Consider the following 21,568-nt stretch of genomic DNA (forward strand, 5'->3'; position numbering starts at 1 on the left):
AATACTTATACAGTATGTATATGTCACAAATCCCTTGTGCAACCCTGGCCTTTCTTAAGTCATAATTTGTATGTTTAAATTTTGCATCCTACTAATCTGCTTTTGTCATATTTCTCTTTCTTGCTTGATATTTACGTAAGTTATAGTAGCCTAGGTCTAAGAAAGCTCATTCATACTGAAAGTATTTTACCTGCATCCTATCCTAATATATTATGCTGTTTGGCATTACTACAAAACAAATAAATGATACTAATGACCTACTTCTTAATAATGTGTTGGTCTTGCAGTGTGAAGTGATGGCATCATTTCCCAACTCTTGCTGTAGTGGCAGGTATACAGAGGAATAATGTGCACTGTGAACAGGTCTAAACTAAGTGGAGGGTAAACTCACTTTTGTTTTATTACTTGAATACCCTAAATTGTTGACATGGCTTACTTGAGTGAATGGTTACTTTGTATTATAGTTTGGCGGTGGGGAAAAGCTGCACATGTCCAAAGGAGTGGTATTTGTCAAGATAACAGACTGTAGAAAATAGGGCAAGACTATTAAGAGAAAGTGCAAGGAGTGTAGGTCTATTGTGCCTGGATGGGCGCGGTCTAATTGTGCAAGGCAAGGTGCGCATGTATAAGCCTCTCTCTGGTAACACCGACTCTCCGCAGCTGACTGCCTACTCTGGATCTTGTTGGGCCACCCGGACACTTAACAAAAAAAATGACGAGTCTGCATCCGCTGAAATCGGTTATTTCCATCGGGAATATGGACGACACGTCGCTGGCTCTGCCGTCCGGTAACCAGTGCCGATCAGGCCAACAGCGCGTCCTGGAACAAGTGCAGATGATCCGGAGGACCAAGTCCAAGAGGTCCAGCAGCAGTGGATCTTCTTCTTTATCTCCAACAAGTAAGAGCAGCCAGTACATCAGGGCCAGGGCCGTACATACAACTCAGGACTCTGAGGACTAAAGAGAAAACCTTGTATTTTTTTTATATTTATTTTGGCTGATTGTTGTATTTTCCGTACAGGATTCAGTATTTCTGACAGTGTGGAGAAGACTTTGAAACACCATTTAGACCAGTGGTGTCAAACTCCGTTTCACTAAGGGCCACACTGGAAAATAAGAACCACATTAATGGCCAGAGTTTATTGACATGCTTTTATTTAATCAAAAGTCAAATATTTGTTACTGTATTATTATATAACAATATTATGTATGTCTCATTTAGCTTTCTCACTTACAGTTCGGTCGACATAAAAGTCAGCAAAAAAAGTTCCTTAGCCATCATAGAATTAAACAAATCAAGCAAAACAATGATTACATATTTTACAGCAGCCCATTTCACAGCCTGAATATGAAAACTCTGGTTCTATGGGAAATTCTGAGTGTCATAGTCGGCAAATCTGCCAAATTCAGCTTTGAGTCTGCCTAATTACAGTTTGAAAACTGGGTGGCCCAAAATGCATTGTGAACCTAAATTGATATGCAGTGGTGGATAGCGCATAGACTTTTATGTTTGGAAGTTAACCTGTAATGCTTTATATAATTTGTTCTGTAATTTCCCAGGAAGTTCTTTAGAAAGAATAGATGTTCTCTGGGACTAATTATAGTGCAGAAAAAATAGAGCCAAAGCTCTTGTTGCAGTTGTCGATTTTCAGGGGAATTTCCTTTTTAAAGAGCTGCTCCATTTAAATGGAATTTGAAGACAAATATAATTAAACAGCTGATTTAGAAGATACCAAATAAGTAACAACATTTATTTATTTATTCTGCTGGGGGTTGTGGGGACTCCGACTCATGATTAATTATTTCTCGTGACCTTAGAATCTCTAAAATCCTGGCTATGGCCCTGGCCCATTCATCTCTGAATCTAATTCACCCCAAAGCATGTTGATCCAGAGTGACTTAACAAGGAAAACAAATAAGAATGTATTAAAGAAAAAGAAAAAAAATGGAAGATTCTTAAAACCTGACACCTGTCTGTATATGAAATTTGGGATGAAACATTTTAAAATCTGAATAATTTATTTAATTTCGTTTTATGTCCACCATGTCCGAATGTCTTTTTTTTAAAAACCAAATAGGGTTCTATCTAAATATAGAACACAAGTGAATATTGATTGAAAAATGACAACAGAATATGCTGATTATCAAAATAAGATTTGTAGTGTGACCTTTTCTTAATATAATTCTACACTCATTTTATATGAAACCTTTGAACACTAATACTTCAAATGTGCTGGTGATTTCCCATGCAGGATTAATAAAGTATACATTATTTTGTATGTCTAGATGTTACCCTCGGTATGTCCTTTGGGTGTGGTTTTTTACATAAGCCATTGCAGGTTTCTACAACGCCCTCACATGTATTTTATATTTCTTCAGTGTGATTTGTAATTCTGAGTGTGAAAAACCAATGAACAAACAATCGTTTACCTGTACATTAAGCAATAATCTATACAGACTTTCATTAATTCATGTTTCCACGTTTGGGCCTCTGCTTCCTGTTATTTAGTGTACCAGTCTAAAGTGTTGGCTGCTTTCACATTTTATTGTTTTAGGACCTGAATTCCTCTTTTAATACAACATGGACACTATTATCTTTAAGCATAAAGAAACTATCAGACCAACTGAATAGATATCAAATGGATAACCCTCCACATTTCTCCTCAGCCCCTCCGTATGACTCCGTGTTCGTAGATGCTCCGAACTCACCATCCAGCAAAATGAATGGAGGCCTCTTCTATGTGAATTCTAAAACTGTAAGTTATGGAGCGCCTCTATATTTTTATCACACCATTGATTGGCGAGAGTGACTCTTCTCTGGTTGTTTTATCATCACCGTGTTGTCATAGAGGAAATAATGTGAGTCTGAGGCAGGGACGTAGCTACCATGTAGGATTGTGTCAGAGAGTTTATTCTACAACTCTGCACAAATTACACATGGTGTTTTGTAAAGCTGAGATTTGTCTTATTTGACATCTTTAAATCATTTTTTATTACAGTATGTAGACACCATTTAGATTAGGACTGCAACTAACAACTATGTTCCTTATTGATTAATCACAATCTTTCTCCCCTAATTAATTGATTAATTGTTTTGTCTATAAAGTGTCCGAAAATTGTGAACAATGGCCATTATAGTGGCCAAGGTGGCATCTTCAAATTGCTTGTTTTGTCCGAGTAACTGTCAAAAAAATAATTTACTATCATATATGACAAAGAAAAGTAGCAAATCCTCACATTTAAAAACCTGGAACAAGCTAATATTTGGCATGTGAGCTTGAAGAGACCTAAGACAATTGTTAAAATAGTTGCAGGTAACAGAAAAAACACATCAACAGCTAGTAACAGACAACATTTCTACCAACTTACTGACTAATCACACAATTGACTACTTGTTGCAACTTTGAAATCAATAAATGTGAAAACATTAAATAATCTAAAAAGTCTATATTTATCTGGTCTGGAGGGAACTACATCACAACCGCCTTGTAATTCCCAGTAAATCAAAGTGAAAGTGCTATATTTCACCACTATTTGATGCATCATTTTTGCAGAAATAACACAAGAAGCACACAATGATAGCATGAATTTTCTTTGGCAGTTTAGTACGGCACTGTATATACCATCTTGTGGGAGCCTATTACCAATAACAAGAAACTGGCTCAAAGATTTGTTGTCCCCAGTTGACTTTTTTTTCTTTTTTCTTTTTCTAAAAAACCTGTTTCCAGATCCTTCCAGAGATTTTCTGTCTCTTCTTTACCAGCCTCAGGGCTGCACACCAAAATAGTTCTTTCAACATGTGATTTGCCATTGCCAGTTTAATGTCACTCCCTCTGTCTCCTTGCTTAGTCACTGGTGAAATTAGCCTTCACAAGACACAGTGATCCTTTATTGCAAACACATGTTTTCTTTGGCTCTGCAGCTCAGCGCAGAGAAAAACAATCGGCAACTAGTCAACAACATAAAGGGATCCAGTGTGAAGAGGAACACAGCAGCTTCTACCTATCAGTATGAGAGGGGTTACGCCCCGGTCGGCTCCATGGCCGTCGGTCAGACCTACACCAGCCGTAGCGAGCCTGGTGGAGCCCGACAGCTCTCCATGCCAAAAAACCCTGTTCCTCTGCAGAGACTCATTTCCAACAGGGGCACCTACAGGACAGAGAGGGCCACCAGTCAGTTTATAACAAACACCACATCCCAGCCTCAGCTTCAGCTTCTGCACACTATGAATGGCACAGGTCAGACCAAATCAAACAGCCAGTTCGTGTGCAGCAAAGTTGACGTGACCAAAACACTCTCGAAGCCTCCCGTTACCGAGGGTGCTCCAAATACCAAAGGAGATTCTGGGTGAGTGAGACTCACATGCCATATTTTCCTAAGTTCAAACGATGATGATGAATCAAATGTTTCAATGTACAAATGATTCTTGCATGCTTTTTAAATAGCATTCGGACTGCTTTCTGCCCTTGCAGGTCAAATGACAACAGTGGAGTTGCTGACATCACTATGAAGGAGGCTGTAGATTTTCTTTCCAACGAGGATGAGACATATCAGCACTGTGGCGCTTCCTACATACAGCACAACACTTTCATTGACGACAAGGCTAAAGAGGAGGTGGATGGTCTTGTTATCTTCATATCATGTTGACAGATGGAAAATCTTAAGGATTATATCTTTAACATGCAGTAAACCTGGGTTTTTTGGAGGGTCCCTGGCAGTGGTTTGCTTTTCCCAGTTTTTATTGCAGCCTTACTGCTGACATAGGTTTTAACTTTGCCATTTCTCAGAGCGAAGTATTTTTTAACTCATTGTAATCCATTCTAGCCATTATAAGCTACGTATGGAATAAATAGCTACCATGGAGATTGTGGTAAATTATTACTGTGCTAACTACTGAAGCCCTCTCGTCTCGCAGGTGTTGAAGCTCAAAGGGATCTATCCCTTGGTGAATCTGCTACGCAGCTCCAGTTTACAAGTCAACCAGACAGCCTTGGCTGCCCTCCGTAACCTGTCCTTTAAAAGCCACAATACCAAGGAGGAGATACATCGCTCGGGCGGCATCACGGAGGCTGTGGCTCTGCTCAGAGATACAGACTCTGTAGAGATACAGAAACAGCTGACAGGTGCAAGTTAGCTTTGAAATATGCAACATTATACATACGCGTAAATACACACACCTAAGTCAGACAGAGAGCCTCTTGTGTGTAGTACATGTAGAACATCCACCTAAAATCCTGCTGTCAATCTGAGCTATTCCTCGAGTGCTGGCATTCTGCAAAGTGTTGAAACATATTGCCAAAATCACCTTGCTACTGTATTAAATGATTAATGTATGCTTGCATCTGAACATTACAAACATCCAAAAAAGATCTGAAGTTTTAAATCAGGGTTTCCTGTAATGAAAACATCTGATAGATTAGACACACACATTAAACCTAAAAAATCAACGTGATAATGATGTTTTATATATTTACAATAGGAAGAATACATATTTGATTGAGGTGCTGCTTAAACAGCAGAGTTTTTCATTTTCTCGCCAGGTCTCCTGTGGAATCTGTCCTCTGTAGACAGCCTGAAGCCAGACCTGCTAAAGAGTGCTCTGCCTGTCCTTATGGAGAGTGTGATCTTGCCTTACACAACCGGTCCTAAGCAGACCAGCAGTAACATCCAAGACCCTGAGGTCTTCTTCAACGCCACCGGATGTCTAAGGTAAGCAAAAGATCCAACTGAACACCCGATATCATGCCAGCGTCTTTGCTTTAGCTTTCATAAGGCTAAGGATCTTATCGCCTATGTGTAGCTGTTGATGTGTTTTCATCTTTATACTATCTTAGTGTAACTGTTAGTTGGTCTAACTCTTTGTGTACTTCTCTTTTCTTTTTGAGCAGAGCTGCTCGGTAACGCAAAATGAATTTCAGTGTAAACTGACAATAAAGTTGTATCGTATTGTAACTCTGGACCAAGCAGTAAACACATTATTATATATTTATACATATTTATCCATACATTCCAACAGCTGTAAATACCAAACATGCACCAGGGAATTGTGTATAACTTTGGCATGCTTTTAGGAATGTTTTCCTAAAAGCATGCTATTTCCTGGAGAGATTTATTTAGTATCATGTGCATTTGAAAAGATTTGTGGTAAGCCGAGGTCAGTACAAAACTGGTTAAGAGTCGGTTTGCTCCATTATAATTTTTGAAAGGCCCGAATTAGATATGGATTTCAATGTGGTGCGGATGATGTGAACGTGCCCCAAAGACAATAATATTAGTAGTGAGCTCGCACACTGTCAACATGTTGATGTTTTTACAATTTTAGTTCATTATGATGAACATTATAGACTGGGACCTGGATAAATTAATAGTACAATAAAGTGAAAGTTCATATAGGCTAATCTATTAAGTAAAAAAAAAAAAGTAATCCAGCCCTTTGAGCAACACAATAACAGTTTATTAAGTCACCTCTGTAAAAAAAATGTGTCATTTTTTATATTAATCCTCATCACCATAGGTCCAGAACATACACCCACATTAACAGGTGATACTAACATTATAATCTTATCTACTACATCAGCAAACACATGGCTGTTGTGTGAAACGTTGACCGCCTTCCTGTGTCATTCTGGGAAAGCTGTAACTGTTTGACTTGACTGTTGTTTTAATCATTTCCCTGACTGAACAAGATTACTATTGTTTACTTCTAAGGCCAGGTAAAATTTTCAATTTTCAGTTTCCGTAACTGTTTCAATCTAAACAATAAAAAAACAAACAATACATGCTGTACTTATAATACACTACCACACTCATAGCAGGGGCTACGATCTTCATATAAAAACAATTTATGTGTTTGCCTAGAATATCTATGTGTCCTTAGGCAGCTTTATTTGTATAGCACATTTCAGCAACAAGGCAATCCCAAGTGCTTTACATACACTACCGGTCAAAAGTTTGGGGTCACTTAGAAATGTCCATTCCACTCCATTCCAGACAAAATACCAGCTGAGATCAGTTGCATTGTTTTTTTAATCAGGGCAGCAGTTTTCAGATTACATTATGTGTTTACATAATTGCAAAAGGGTTCTCCAATGTTGTAGACAGAAGCGGCTGAAGAAACGCTTGAAATCCATGTTTTTTGGTCTAAATGTCATACCCAAATGAAAAGTGGCACAGCTCCCATATACTTTGACACTCTGGGGTGTGCCTGATATCATTGGAAAGGTAACACTCTAAAGTATTTGTTACAAGTGTCAGGGTGATTCTAGGCCTTACTGACACAGAGTTACAGAGGCTAGAATGGAGTTTTTTTATTTCCATCCAAGTCATACATCTGTAAAATGATTAGACTACACTGCTGTAAACACATTTGATGAGATACAGACAACACAAGGCCATAGCCACATGTTTGTACAGCTTACTACAGAAAAAATCCAGAAGTCAAAAGACTCAAATCTATCTTTTTTTACAGATATGTCTGTGTGTTTTTTTATATCCATTTGAAAAGTGCAAAGAAAAAAGCCCAAAACTACAAAATACAACACTTCTCAAATACACAAACACACCCACATCAATCACCTTTCCAATGATATCAGGCACAGTATATGGGAGCTGTACAACTTTTAATTTGGGTATGACGTTTAGACCAAAAAGCATGGATTTCAAGCGTTTCTTCAGCCACTTCTGTCTACAACAGTCGAGAACCCTTTTGCAATTATGTAAGCACATAATGTAATCTGAAAACTGCTGCCCTGATTAAAAAAACAATGCAACTGATCTCAGCTGGTATTCTGTCTGGAATGGAGTGGAATGGACATTTCTAAGTGACCCCAAACTTTTGACCGGTAGTGTAAGTTGCAGCAGACCTGCAGTTTTCTGGGAGTTTGTTTCAGATATGTGGTGCATAAAAACTGAACGCTGTTCCTCCCTGTTTAGTTCTGACTCTGGGGACAGGAAGCCAGGAAGTTTTTCCAAATCCCCAACTCCTTTTTCAAGTCTGTGTATACTCTTTAATGCATCGAAACATTGTGTAACATCTTGTATTTCTTTTTCAACAGAAACCTAAGCAGTACGAAGCAAAGCAACAGACAGACGATGAGAAAATGTCGAGGTTTGGTCGACTCTTTGGTCAGTTATGTGAAAGACTGTGTGGATGCAGGAAACCCAGATGATAAGGTAAGCGAGAGGCAATGTTCTTTTAATACTGTCTGTGATTACGGGGCACTAGTAAGACTTCTCAAGCGGGATAACTACTTCGTTTGACACAACAAAATAATTGAATGCAACAAATGTTATTGTTATTTTGCTCTAGTCTTTAAAGGACCTGTTTTGTGAAAATAGAGATTTCCGTGTCTTTTTTCAAATGATAAAGCAGGTCAAAGTGCTATATAAATACTGTGAAAGAATCACTCAATCTACAGAGAAATGCACACAGCCCGTATTCAGAAACAGTGCACATTAACCGAGCCGCCAGGTCATCCGTACAGTTGTGATGACAACTATACTATATATAGGTAGATAGTGCCATTGCAGTCATTCCCCGGCTGCAACTGCCGTATAGAGACGCTGAGAGCGCAGATGCGGACCATTGTTGATCGTTGATCAATCAGAGCAGACTCTACCTCTTCAGGAGGGGGGCTTAAAGAGACAGGCGCTAAAATGGAGCGTCTCAGACAATACAGGTATATTCAGATAGACACTGTGTGAAAAATGTGGGGTTTTTTTTACATTAAAGCATGTAAACCCAAATATATCTAAATTAACCTTAAAAAATGAGCATAATATTGGACCTAATTTCTTGCAGCAGTGGCAGTGCTCTACAGGCAGTAAAATATGTTTGCCATTTAATATAACTTATTTCTGTATTACAGCTTAATAATTGGCTAAATATCTCAATGCACAATAGGCAGTGACACTTTATTTTCAGCAATTATTTACAGCAATTTAATTAACAGGGAAGGGACAAAGTAACGCCTGTACAATATTTCATAAGATATTGAGGGTTATTGAGCATTAGCACTGGTGTCACAATTTCTGTGTCTGAGTCTTACATGCACCCTTATTTTGTGTGTTGTTCTACCTGTTGAAACAGTCTGTAGAAAACTGTGTGTGCATCCTGCACAACCTGACGTTCCAGCTGGAGGCCGAGGCTCCGGCCCTGTTTAGCAGGATCACAGCGTTGGCCAAGACTGTCAACAGGGACCACATTCAGGGTGACACCGGCCCCATCGGCTGCTTCAGTCCCCAAAACAAGTTGTCAGAACAAGAGGTGAGACAAGGAAGGTGCACAGCAGACCAGGGCTAAAGGGTTACTTTTTATTATGACAGCACATCAGAAATACTTGTTGACACTTCCTATAAGTGCTTATTAGTTTGTCTAGACAGTATCTGTCAGTGCGTCTGTCTGTCATTTATTCTATTCCTCAGTGTAACTTGTTCATTGATGGTACCAACATTATGTCAGCTATACCAGTAATTACAATCTAGCTTTTCAAAGGCTTAGTGAGACACGGTGACACTTCCTGAAGGTGTTATCTTTTGCTTTGTGTTAAAATGTACACAATGTTTTATCTATTACGTGACACAATGTGTTTGGAAATCATTCAGATTTATCTTATGTTTCCTAGGATAATATGTTTCCAAAAATTTTTTTTTAGAAGTAAATGATATAACAGCTACACGTTGACAACGATGGTTTCCTTTTATTTGTTCAGCGCCACTTTGACTTCCCGGTTGTTGAGGATCCACAACCTAATGGGGCCGGTTGGCTGATCCACTCCAAAACTCTGCAGAGTTACCTCACTTTGCTTTGCACCAGCCAGCGAGAAGAAACACAGGAAGCCTGTTGTGGTGCACTGCAGAACCTCACCACAAATGAAGGCATTGTAAGAAAAAATATGTTATGCTGTTACACACTGACCAGGACAAAAAAAATAATACATTTGATTTCTATTTGCACACTAGTTTGGATAACTTTAAAATGATCATTGTAAATATTTTTTTCTACCAGTAAATCCTGTATGTTAACTTTATTTATACATGTTTTGATATTGACTACTGATGTTTTCTTAGTTTGTATCGTTTTCTGTATTTACAGGTCTCCGGTGTAATGAGCCAGACCATTGTGCAAAAACTGAATGGCCTGCAAGTTATCAGTCCCCTTTTGAAATCTAATAAAGTTACCATGCAAAAGAACACAGTGGCTTTGGTGGCAAACCTGGCCAAGAACCCAAACCTGCACAATGCCATAGGTAAGACACAGTTGCAATGTAGTATGTTTTTCAAACAATGTTTTCTCTTCATTTGCAAAAAACAACAACAACCATATCCCCTGCTTGTTTTCAAACATAAATATGATTAAGCATAATACTACAATGTATTTAGAATCTACAATATTTTTGGCTTCAGAGTAGATGTCATTTGAGTCCGTATCTTGACATGCATTATCCTGATCAATCATTTGCAGTTTTACAAGCGTGTGCTTGTGTTAAATAGCCTGTGGGTTTTGTTTGCCTTGTTACTAAAGCTCGTAAAGCCCTCCCAGAGCTGCTGGGCATCCTCAGCACAGGCACTAAGGAAGGAAATGAGTCTGACGACACACTGGCCATGGCCTGTCGGACCTCCAACTGCCTGCTTATGAAGGAACCTGAGATGGGCAAGCACCAGTTAAACAACAACCTGATTAACTCACTGAAAGATCTCAGCCAAAACAGGTAATGTTACATACAGATAAGATTATTCAAGATAATGGGAAATACCTATGATTCACCAGGGATTACATTTTGCATGCATGTTAGATTTTCCACAAGTCCAAACTGATCTTTAACAGTTGTTTTCCCTCTATTAAGCTATTTCCCCAAATCCAGCAAAGCCGCAGCCCTGCTTCTCTACAGCATGTGGTCAGATAAAGATTTACAAAGCTTCCTAAAAAAGGTGAGTAGAAGCTTAACCCTGTCTGCCAAGATCTGTCAGGGTTTGGGTGTGTGCTGTTGATATTCTACTTTCAATTTAAGTGTCCACACCTCTCTCAGGTATTTCTGAAAAACAGGGGTAGAAGTGTTAGTATTAGGCAACGTCGCCAGGAAATGCCCAGAGAAAGAAAGTGATACGGCTGAGGAATCTAGGAGCAACTGGCAGGACTTTGTTCACACATGTACAACAGCACATTAGCATGATGCTTTATAACACACATTTCAACACCGACTCAAGAAATCAATGTGTCACTTACTGTCAGTTCAGTGTGGTTACTGAGGTAGTGCAATGATTTATTCTTCACTATTTGTCCTGCAGCAAGGGATGAGCAAGTCCTCGTTTGTGAACGACATCACCACGGCAGCACACAAGTCGGTTCAAGTTGTTGATTAACTTGACTCGCTTAAACGGATCTCTGAAAGTAATTCCCCAGAGTAACTCACCTGCAAGTCTTCTGCATATCTACGGGACGTAAACACACTGAGGCTGAGCAGCATCCTTACCCATTTCACAAAGACTTACAAAGTGTCTTAATATGTGTATCCACATCATGTTTCCATGTACATACAGTAGCCCTGTAAAGGCAGGTTACTTTTCCTTTGTAAGAAAACAAGATGAAACATAAGATGCACCATGTTAGCAACCACACTGTCATTGTTTGCTTTTCTAGTTTTAACTGCTTTCAAATATCTTTTAATGTCTACAATCTTCTACCATGGGTTTGCTTCATTACATAATAACACAAGGGTGTAAGGTTTTATAATTCACTGAAGTTGGTGTTTTAATATCATGACACAACACTGTAAAAAAAAAGTAGTTTTGATTATGTAAAAATAACATACATTACAGAAAACTATTTCTGTTGTTGCACTTCATACGTTTATATACAAACAGTGACACTGTATATAGCAGTGATGTGTGTTTACATTGAGTAAAGACAACTTTTGTTGGTGGTGTGTATCCATTTGTTTTCTTCATATGTATGTGTGTGATCCTGAAATATTTGTATTGTCCCAAAAAGTGTAATAAATAAAGCTTGCAGAGATCTACTCTTCCAGCTGTAAATGTGTCACTAAATCTAGGAATCTGAGTACATTATCAGTCGTTTGTCAAAGTCACTGGTGCAGCATAGTTTTCTTAAGCCTCGCTCATGTCTTGTCACACCCGTCAAGGTTTTTGGCTGCAGAGTTTGAAAAGCTTTTGGGCAGGTTCCAAATTCTGTTTACTCCGCCCTTATAATTTATTTTCTGAGGCTTAAGAACTAGCTCTTAGAGCCAGATACTGCAGCTGTTGTGTTGCACTCGGTGCATTATGTGATTGTTTCCCAGATTTCAACTTTGGTTCGCCCCAGTTCAAACCACGTAATCCACCCAACAGCCAAGGGGGAATTCTGGTGTCATGGGTGATACTTCGATTTATGAGGCCTAGATTTATGTGCTCATATGTGGTCATTTATAGAGGACCGGTAATACTGCAGGCTCACATTAAGGCTGCCTGGAAAGACAATTTTACCTTATTATAGAAGGTGTGGCTTTTTATAATTACCTCCAAGATAGTGCTCATCCTAAAGTTCCCACAAGTGAAGGAACCAAAGACTTCAAACAAAGAGGCGTTATTTATGGTTTGTTAAATAATGTTGTTTTTTATTCATTGTGACCACAAAACACGTACACACAAGAATCAAATAATTATTCTCAACTTCAATTGTAGTACTCTAAAAATGACAGATTTAGTGCTAGGACATAGATTTAGAGTTAACAATCTTGTCATGTTGTTGTCCTTTACATTGTTATGCGGTTTATGTTACTCGCAATACATGTCAGGTGTTGCCAGTTTCCCTCAGGTTGACATCAGGTGTTACTTCCTCAGGCCACGCTTGCTTCTGCTGCCCTTTGAACTGAGAATAAAGTGAAAGTCAGCAAAGATTTGTCACACAGAGATCTAACCTGTAATTCAAACTTAACCCTGTATATTAGCTTCCCATTGAAAATGCATTTGTGTGTTGAACCCTAAAATTTTAGCTGTGTGTCGCAAGTTCTAATTGATCTTTTGATTCCAATGAACTTCAGAAATTTAATTTGTTCTTCTGATGCAAAGAAGTCACTCTCTGTAGCTGCATTTGAAATTTGTCACAGAAAGGAAATTTCAGACATCAGCTCACCATTGTATGAGACCACAAACTTCTCTTAACAGTCTTAACATTTGGATTTATTGTCATTAACCTTTTATTTGCAGCAATTTCTGCTCATAGTTTAGAATCTGGCCATTCAATGTTTTCTCGCACTTACATGGAACAACTGCAGACCAGCATTTCTTTAATAAGGCATCCTAAAACAATTTTTTATAATCCCATCAGGTCAATGTAAAGTCTTGTCCCAATGCGGTTCAGTTCTCTCCAGCACCCAAATCTTTTACCACAAAGCAATATCTGCTTGTTGGGATCCCTCATGACAGGGTGCATGTCAATGACTTGAGAGAAGCTCAATCAAAGAGTGATTTTCCTTTATCAGATGACAATTTTCATAATTGTATTTCATTTGAATAGTTTTAGCGGCACGAAGAGTTGAAATTATGTAGAATTTCAAAAGGAAAATAGCAAAGATTAGAGAAAAAATAAACACGATTTTGTGCTTGTGCTTGTGTTGTGACACCTTCCAGGGGTCCCGACCCCTATGTTGGGAACCACTGTTCTACCAAAAGCTTCTGTTGGACTTCACTGAGAGCTTTTCATAGCTGTCTACTGTTGTAAAAGGATTTGCTACCCAATAGTCCGCTGCTATCTTTATCTGCTGTTGCCACTGAGATACCTGACCCCTGCAGCTTCCCCATGAATATATATGTTTATACATCTTATGTAAAACTGTAACAAATTATGTTTTCATGGTTTGTCGAAATAAAATTTCTGAAATTGAATAGCATAAAAATACTAATTGCAAAGCGATACTTGTTTGAAATGATCAGTGACAGTATTACAGTATTACTGGTTTGCAAAGCCAATATCATACTCAGCAGGAAACCCAATATCAGCTTGTTAAAGTTTTGTTTAGACCTTGAGCCCTCATTGCAGACGAGCCTACATGGGATCAGGAGGAAGAATCCACAGGAATTGGATGGCAAGAGATGATATCAAATAGCAGTTAAGATCTCTCAGCTGTTGTACTTTCATTACAACCCCATCATCCCTTCGAGACTTAGTGCATATGTTGTTCAGATACCCCAGCTTGCCCTTTGTCAAAACACCTCTCATGTGCTTGCCCCTTTTTGTTTTCCCGGTCCTGTTTGGGTACTCAGGAACTTCAGTCCTGCTGTCGGGTAGCTGGCACTAACAGCTGCAACTGAAGCCGCTTCAAACTAATAGAGATCAGTGTAGCAAGAGAAGTTGAAGGGAAGGTGAAACAGGAGGTGGAAACCTGATGAGGTCAGTAGGTGAACGTTTACATCAGGGCAGGCTTAAGAGTCTCAGCTGGGAATTATTTATTATTGCTTACTTTATTGTTACTTTCTGCCTTTCTGAATCTACTATATACTAGTATGTGTTGTATTATTAATCTGAATCTGCAAACTTACTAGTTTATCAAATAAATGTAGTTAAGTAAAAAGTGCAATATTTGCCTCTGAAATGAGTGGAGTAGTATAAGGTAGCAGAGAATTGAAATACTGAAGTAAAGTATAGCTAAGTACCTAAAAATTGTAGCCTACTACATCACTTGGGTTAAAGTAGGCCTAATAGCTGAACAGGTGATACTGCATAAGCTATATGTGTTATTATGTCACACTTGACAACACATTTTCTGAAGCATTTCTTCTTTCTTCCATGTACATATGTTAGAAGGCACTAAATAAAAAATAATAATATGTGCACCCTAATGTGAGCATTCATAAAACAATAGACTTACACTTTTTGATGATCACTGACCCGGTTTCTCAGCACGGTGACCTGTGCAGAGATGTGATTAAAAGTTTATTGACATCTACTGAAGCCAAAACGTAGTAATTGGTCTGTATTTCATCAAAACTGAATCTGACTTTTTGACATTTGTTTTACCATTTAATAAATGGGTTATGCCATAGAAACGTGCCCTAAAAACAGCATATAAAATGTGCAAACTGCAGGCATTCTCAATTGCTTAAGTTTAAGTTAGCTAATGTGATAGCCACGGCTAGCGTTAGCTGTAGCTAAATTGATCAACTTTTCCCAACCTGTTTCCTTTATTTTGAGAAATTCTTTTTTACTGATCTTACATGTTAGTATCTTAGTTTGACAAGTTCCACATACATGAGTTCAGTAGCTGAACCCCACCATGATGGAGAAAAAAAAATTAGGCAACACTTGCTAAGCTAGCTAGTCCTGCTAAACTAGCCAACCGCTGACTCTGCTATTCTAGGTTAATCAATTGTACAAGTTAATTAGTTCAACATACATTGTGGGGGGCTAAAATTGAGATATTACAACTAATCTAGTAAACTGTCCTGTGGCCTTCACTGTTTCTGTTATTATAGCTCTCTGCTTTTGTAGGGCAGTAGACATTAAACATCTCACTCTGCACTTTTTTATACTTCTTCTGCTACTTTATACCATTACTTCATACACAAGTGATCTTTGGCTGAGTCCACTTCCACAGAAACTGGTATTTCACATTGTGTAGTGTAAGAATGTAAGAAGCCTTAAATGTTCTCATCTGTCATGGTCTGTTTATATTTTGGCCTTCATCCCAGAATCAAAAGACAGGTTGATGATGATGTACACATCAATAACGACACCGCAAGAATTCGTATCTGATATCGTACCTCATACTTTTGCTTAGTGTGCTTATACTGAAGTTCAAATTTCTCGGCCTCCAGCTGGCGTAGCCATTCCCACATTTCCTTGGCTTTTTCCCTGCATCGGTGCAGACAAGAAAGTGATTGATCATGGAAAGTATGTGGAATGAATTGAGATGAGAGAGAGTGTTTTATTTTACCTGAGTTTGTCCTCTTTCATGTGATCAACGTGTAACTCTTTGCGTCGATCGTTTAGGATCTTCTTTTTCTTTTCTCTTTCCGTTTGTTTTTTTGCCCCAGGTTGTGTCTGGTCAGGAAGAGGAATGTGACAATGTGTGTATATATACATATATACACAGGATGTTTGCCTCTATCTTGTTTATGACATTTTTAAAGATGAAGAAAATCTTCACCTTGTACCCAGTGAAACTCAAGTTGGACAGAATCATCTTCTTCCTCGCATCATCATCTGCTTTCTTCTTCGCCTCTTCCCCTTCCTTTCTCGCTTTTTCTTCCTGTCATGGTAGGCTACATTTAGTCATTCATTTACAGTATTTTGATAAGTGACATTGTCTGATGTTGGTTTAATTGAATTTAAGAATAATTAATAGGTGGGATTGGCCTGGGGTAGTACAACTAAATGGCACAATGTTTAAAAGCCAGTCTCTAAAATGTTTCTAAGGCTGACAGCTTCTTGCAGGGTTTAGAAAGCTTGTCTATCTAGTTACAGTTCTGTAAGTGTTACTTGTCTTTGTATACATACAGCTTGTTTGTTCTGCCGTTCTTTTTCTCTCTCTGCCCTTATCTTCATCTGTTCTGCTCTCTCTGACCTGCGTGTCTCCTGAAGTAGGAAAGAAAATACATTTTACAGACCAAAACAAATCCTATAAACTCAAAATGTAACTAAAAGAGAACACCTATAATTAGGGATGCACCAAGCATACGTTTTGAGTCCCGATATGATAAATCATGCACCAGCAACTTTGTAAAAAATCTTAATCTTAAATCGTCTTGTAGCAACAAATCGGTCAAAACTTATATATAATGTATATAGTATATAAACATAGAATTTAATTAAATAGATCAGCTACGTTGTCACCAATACCCGATCCAGTTATTTACTACTTGATATTTGTTACTGTTTGTTACTTGTTATTTACTATACTATTTGAGTCAGTATCTGCCTGATATCTGATATCAGCATCAGATCGGTGCATCCCTACGCTACAGAATTGGGTGACAACGTGTGTTAGATTGCAGAAGAAGAGTGCGATGTGAACATACAATGCGATCTGTGAGGTTAAGAAGCTCCTCTTCCTCCTTCTTACGCTTCTCAAAGTGAGCGTCAATCAGAGTGTGCAGTTCAGTCAGGTCCTTCTCCATTCGTTTTCGATGAATGTCCTGAAATCATAGCAAGAAGTCGAAATGTGTAAAAAAAGACAGCTTTGAACCCTTGTGTTGTCTTTCCCACGACCATGCAACTTTTAGTTTTTCTGGGTCAAAATTTAAAATTAAAACGTTTTTTCAGACGTTTCTGTAATTTTTCTCCACGTTTTTGTCACTTTTTCTGATGTTTTTGTCAATTTTTTTCGGCGCTTTTTGACCTTTTTGTTGTTTTCCCCCTACTTTATAAAAGCTTTTTCCTGACATTTTTGTCACTTTTTTCAACATTCTTCATTTTTTTTCTTCAAATGCTATCAAATTGAATAAAACACCCAGATTTGATGCAAGTAGTGAACTGATCATGATTTTTTTTACTTGTGAATAGTGTTGTATGGAACCATCCACACATCCAGGTTATTCTTTTTTGACAATTTGGTTGAAAGAAACCCAAATTTCTGATATAGAAACTTTTTGGAAATGGGTCAAATTTGACCCAAGGATAAGGGTTAAGACAGCTTGTAACTGTGATCAGTCCTGAGATGAACTCACATCAAAGTCCACTTTTTCTCCATCTGGGATTTTGGGAGGTGCCAAGCCGGGCACAAAACCAGGCCTAAGGGGGAGGATGGAAAAAGTGTTATCGTTTCATCTTAATATGTCTCTCACAAAAGAATTGTGTTTCAATTTCAGTTATATGGATATATATTTCATTTCGTATCTTACTTTAACTTGCGCTTTGCCTCTTCTGTGTATCAATAAAAAAGAAAAGGAAAGTTAGATCTTTAGTTTATGAGGAAACCCTTCATGCATGAAAACCCCCACAGAGCAACATTTTTCCTCTGTCGCACACACATGACCTTTGTACTTCATAAATAACCTGTCAATACCTCCTTCACTTTCCACTGCAGCATCTGTTGGAAGTATGAGTATGAGTCAGTGCAGAGTCAACATTAACTGTTGTAAAGGCAGAGTTCACACAGACATGTAGAGATATATGACGCTGATGAACAGGGTCACAGGTGATTCTCAGTAAGGTTTTTGAAAATGGTCATAATAATGTGTTTTAAGTGATTATTGTCAGCCAATATATTGTTTTCAGTATAGTTTGATATAAAAATGAGAAAAAAGCTTTCTTAATATGAATAGCTATTTTGTTCGAAGCCTTTCTGCTTTAGCAGGTCATAAACACATACTACAGTGTCATAGTTGATGACATGTTGACTTGGAAAGATCACAATCACATAGCAGTTGACTGAGGCAACATAGCTGACCATCTCCTGTCAGTGCTGATGGACTTAGCCAGAGAATGCAGGCATGTTTTCTCTCTGAGAGTTTAGAGCAGGCTTTAGATTATCATCACAGATAACTCATGTGTTGTCTCCACCCCAGTCAAAAACAGGCAGAGAGTAAACCTGTCCATAAGTAAATAAAATAAGACACAAAGAAAGGCAATTCTTCCGCATCTACATGATTTCAGATTTATATGTAGGTGTTGAATGTACCTTTATAAACTGCACTGCACAGCTCATGCAGTTCAATGGACATTTCAATTATAACTGCATTTTCAGGAGGTATACAGGTAAATTGATAGTATTAGAGATAGCATCCCAGACTTACATATAATCACTGTCCAGCGAATTCACGAATCTCCTGTGTGATAATTTGGAGTGTGAAGTGCAAGTATGTATCAATTGTATTATCATGAAGCTAAATACGTGACTTTCTCAGGTCATAAACGGCAGGTTTTGGAGAAACATGGTTTTCCTATGACAGTGACAATATATTCTTTTTACACTTGTAGTGTCATCAGACTACATGGTTGTCAGCAGTGTGTTAAGAATAAAGCCATATTTATTTATAGCTGGCATGCAAACATATATTAGCATAAGCAATACTACCTTCTACCTCCTTCTCCACCTCTTCTTCCTCCTCCTCCACCTCTTCTTCCTCTTCCTCCTCCTCCTCCTCCTCCACCTTCTCCTCTGCTACTTCCTCCTCCTCCTGTGCTACCTCTTCCTCCACCATCTCTTCCTCCTCTTCTGTGCGAAGCAAGCATGTAGCATTAGCAAGCAAACAATGTCAAAATCTCATACAGCATTTAGATCTAAATCATTTCTGCAACATATACCTGTATTTTTGACGGTGCCTTCAAAACCTGGACAATATTTTAATTGAAAAACATTTGTACACAGCTTTTTCTTATATTCTTACTTGTACTTCATTTTCTTATAGTATATAACCTGTCATTGCATTTGAATATTTAGTCAGGGGATTTACTGATTCCCTAAATATGCAGTAACTGGTTATGGAGATATTAAATGACACTTACATTTAAATATTCCTTTTTTTTAATGAAACTGTGCAGACAAAGACTTTCCAATTTCCATCTTAATGATACAATTTGGATATCATTTGGGAAAACATTGCCAGCAGCTTTCCCACAGTTGCATTTAGTCTTGCCCTATTTTCAAAGTAGTTAAAGTGCTGTGTTTTTTTGTTCCCAACAGTTCTCTACACATTGGGCCTCTGTGGGAAAAAGTGACCCTGGGCCTTTAGTCAGAGTCCCTTTAGGTAACTCAACCTCTTTCCACTGCAAAGAAGGTAAGCCAACCTGCATTCAGTGTCGCTGGCTGTCCCTCATGGCTGTCCCCAAGGTCCTCTATTGAGAACACAAGCTGACCTACATGGCTCTCTAACAGCGACTCTACTCCACATAGAGGGGGACAGGTGCCGCTTAGTTTCATGTGAGATTGTCTGGCTGTACAGTGGCCCGCATGGACAGCCTCACAAAGAAGACAGAAATAGAGGTATGACCCTTTATCTCTTTGATGGCGACCCATTGAATTGAAAGGACAGTTCCACTGGGATTTTATCCAAGGTAAACTGTCTCCAGCCTCAGACAGAGAGGACTGACTCAGAAAAGCTCACGGACAACAGCTGCTTCTACTACAGTGGCACAAACACGCCAAAAATACAGTATGCTGTATGGTGAAGCCACCAGCTTAGCAGATGCAGTGTGATAAGTAACTTTAAATGCAAAGCTCAAGTGTGTAAAGCAGGTAACAATGTAGCAGAACAAATACAACCAGCATGTTTGTTGAAGCATTTAGTATATTATTTTCATAGATAATTTTTGAGTTAGAGTACATACCATTCTCGTCCCCTTCACGCCGTACACACAAAGAGAGGTAAAGAGCAGAGGTCAGCTATGGCAATGTACTTCACAAGTAGATAGATATATAGATAGATAGATATTTATTGATCCCAAAAATGGGAAATTACAGTGTTACAGCTGCAAAATATCAGTCACACAGCACAGAATATACATAAAATACTAGGATGCAATATACATGAAATAATAGGATACAATATACATACATACAATATACATGAAATAATAATAAGATAGAATACAAGAACAAATATTTAAAATATATACAAGTATATTAAACATAGACAATTCTGATACATATACATGCAGCATAATCACAATATTCATGCTTTTCGTTCACGTGAAGCAGCTGTGTAGCATCTAGCCGGTCAGAATGTCTTACTGACAACAAGCAGTTGTCTGAATCTGCAGCCTATGAACTTCAAGTGCAAACTGTGAAGGCTCATCTTGAACAGACAAAATGACTTACCTTGTCCCCTGAAAGAAGAAAAAATCACATCAAAAATATTTTTGTTACAATTGATTCCATCTGTGCTGGCATCACTTTGTTACCATTGCTCTCTATTCTACAGAAATGATCATTTTACTCACTCATACGGGGCATCTTCTGTGTCTGACATGTTTAAGATGCAGCACCTGCACAAGTAAGTCCAATTCAAAGGTGGATGGTGAGTGATACTGCACCAACAACAGCCTGAGTTGTTATAATAATGCCAAATAGAACCCACATGTCTTCATTCACTGTTTAAAAACAAATACGAAGAGAGCAGACAGACTTACCCAGATAGTTCGATGTGTACTTCTGACTGGGCTCAATGGGGAATTGTATACTGTGCCCTTCCCTTTTGGGCCATAAGCTTTTAAACCCAGTAGTGGGTCACATGGCGGCAAACTTACCATGTCCACAATGGGTAGGCACATACCTGCAAACAGATGGCAGATGGCATTAACTAGACTGGGAAAACATGCATTCTCCATGGACTAGCATTGTCTATTTTTACACGACAAAACTTAGACTGAACAGCACAGGATTATTGCTCTCAAAAGGTTTCAGTCGTTGCTCAGGTCTGGCAGACAAGTGGAAGGTTAGATTTAATCTTTGTAAACCTCTTGTGTGCAGACAAATACACAAAGCTCCTCTAATTTATGGGCAAAGAAACACATTATTTACTTATTCTACAGATTAATACCACATCTATCTCACAACAGCATCATAAAACAGCTATGCTTTAATCCCTAAACTGGCTGTGTTATGCATTCATTTGATTGAACATTATTCCCATA

The 21,568-nt window shown here is 38.4% G+C and overlaps 2 protein-coding genes across 5 annotated transcripts; one reads left to right on the forward strand and one right to left on the reverse strand.

Moving 5' to 3' along the window:
- Positions 1-592: 592 nt before the first annotated feature.
- Positions 593-12,023, forward strand: pkp1b (plakophilin 1b). Its single transcript, XM_031302090.2, has 13 exons — positions 593-899; positions 2,668-2,756; positions 3,923-4,347; positions 4,473-4,614; positions 4,916-5,123; positions 5,541-5,709; positions 8,055-8,172; positions 9,089-9,265; positions 9,711-9,881; positions 10,094-10,247; positions 10,523-10,709; positions 10,845-10,929; positions 11,287-12,023. Exons 1-13 carry the CDS (start codon positions 713-715, stop codon positions 11,359-11,361), a joined length of 2,187 nt encoding a protein of 728 aa, XP_031157950.1. The 5' UTR covers positions 593-712; the 3' UTR covers positions 11,362-12,023.
- Positions 12,024-12,607: 584 nt separating this feature from the next.
- tnnt2b (troponin T type 2b (cardiac)) lies at positions 12,608-21,207 on the reverse strand. Of its 4 annotated transcripts, XM_036002473.1 has the most exons (14): positions 21,065-21,207; positions 20,876-20,920; positions 20,754-20,761; positions 20,264-20,275; positions 18,000-18,023; positions 17,836-17,857; positions 17,662-17,725; positions 17,014-17,130; positions 16,493-16,570; positions 16,143-16,244; positions 15,930-16,036; positions 15,757-15,847; positions 14,865-14,905; positions 12,608-12,865 (listed from the first exon to the last, which is right to left on the reverse strand). In XM_036002473.1, the coding sequence occupies exons 2-14, from the start codon at positions 20,902-20,904 to the stop codon at positions 12,826-12,828; spliced, it is 735 nt and encodes a 244-aa protein (XP_035858366.1). In that variant the 5' UTR covers positions 20,905-20,920; positions 21,065-21,207; the 3' UTR covers positions 12,608-12,825. The 4 variants fall into 4 exon arrangements, with proteins under 4 accessions (XP_035858366.1, XP_031157984.1, XP_035858368.1 ...); XM_031302124.2 differs by lacking the exon at positions 18,000-18,023; XM_036002475.1 differs by lacking the exons at positions 18,000-18,023; positions 20,264-20,275.
- Positions 21,208-21,568: the final 361 nt, after the last annotated feature.

Source organism: Sander lucioperca, chromosome 6 (assembly GCF_008315115.2).
Source record: "Sander lucioperca isolate FBNREF2018 chromosome 6, SLUC_FBN_1.2, whole genome shotgun sequence".
Lineage (NCBI taxonomy): Eukaryota > Metazoa > Chordata > Actinopteri > Perciformes > Percidae > Sander > Sander lucioperca.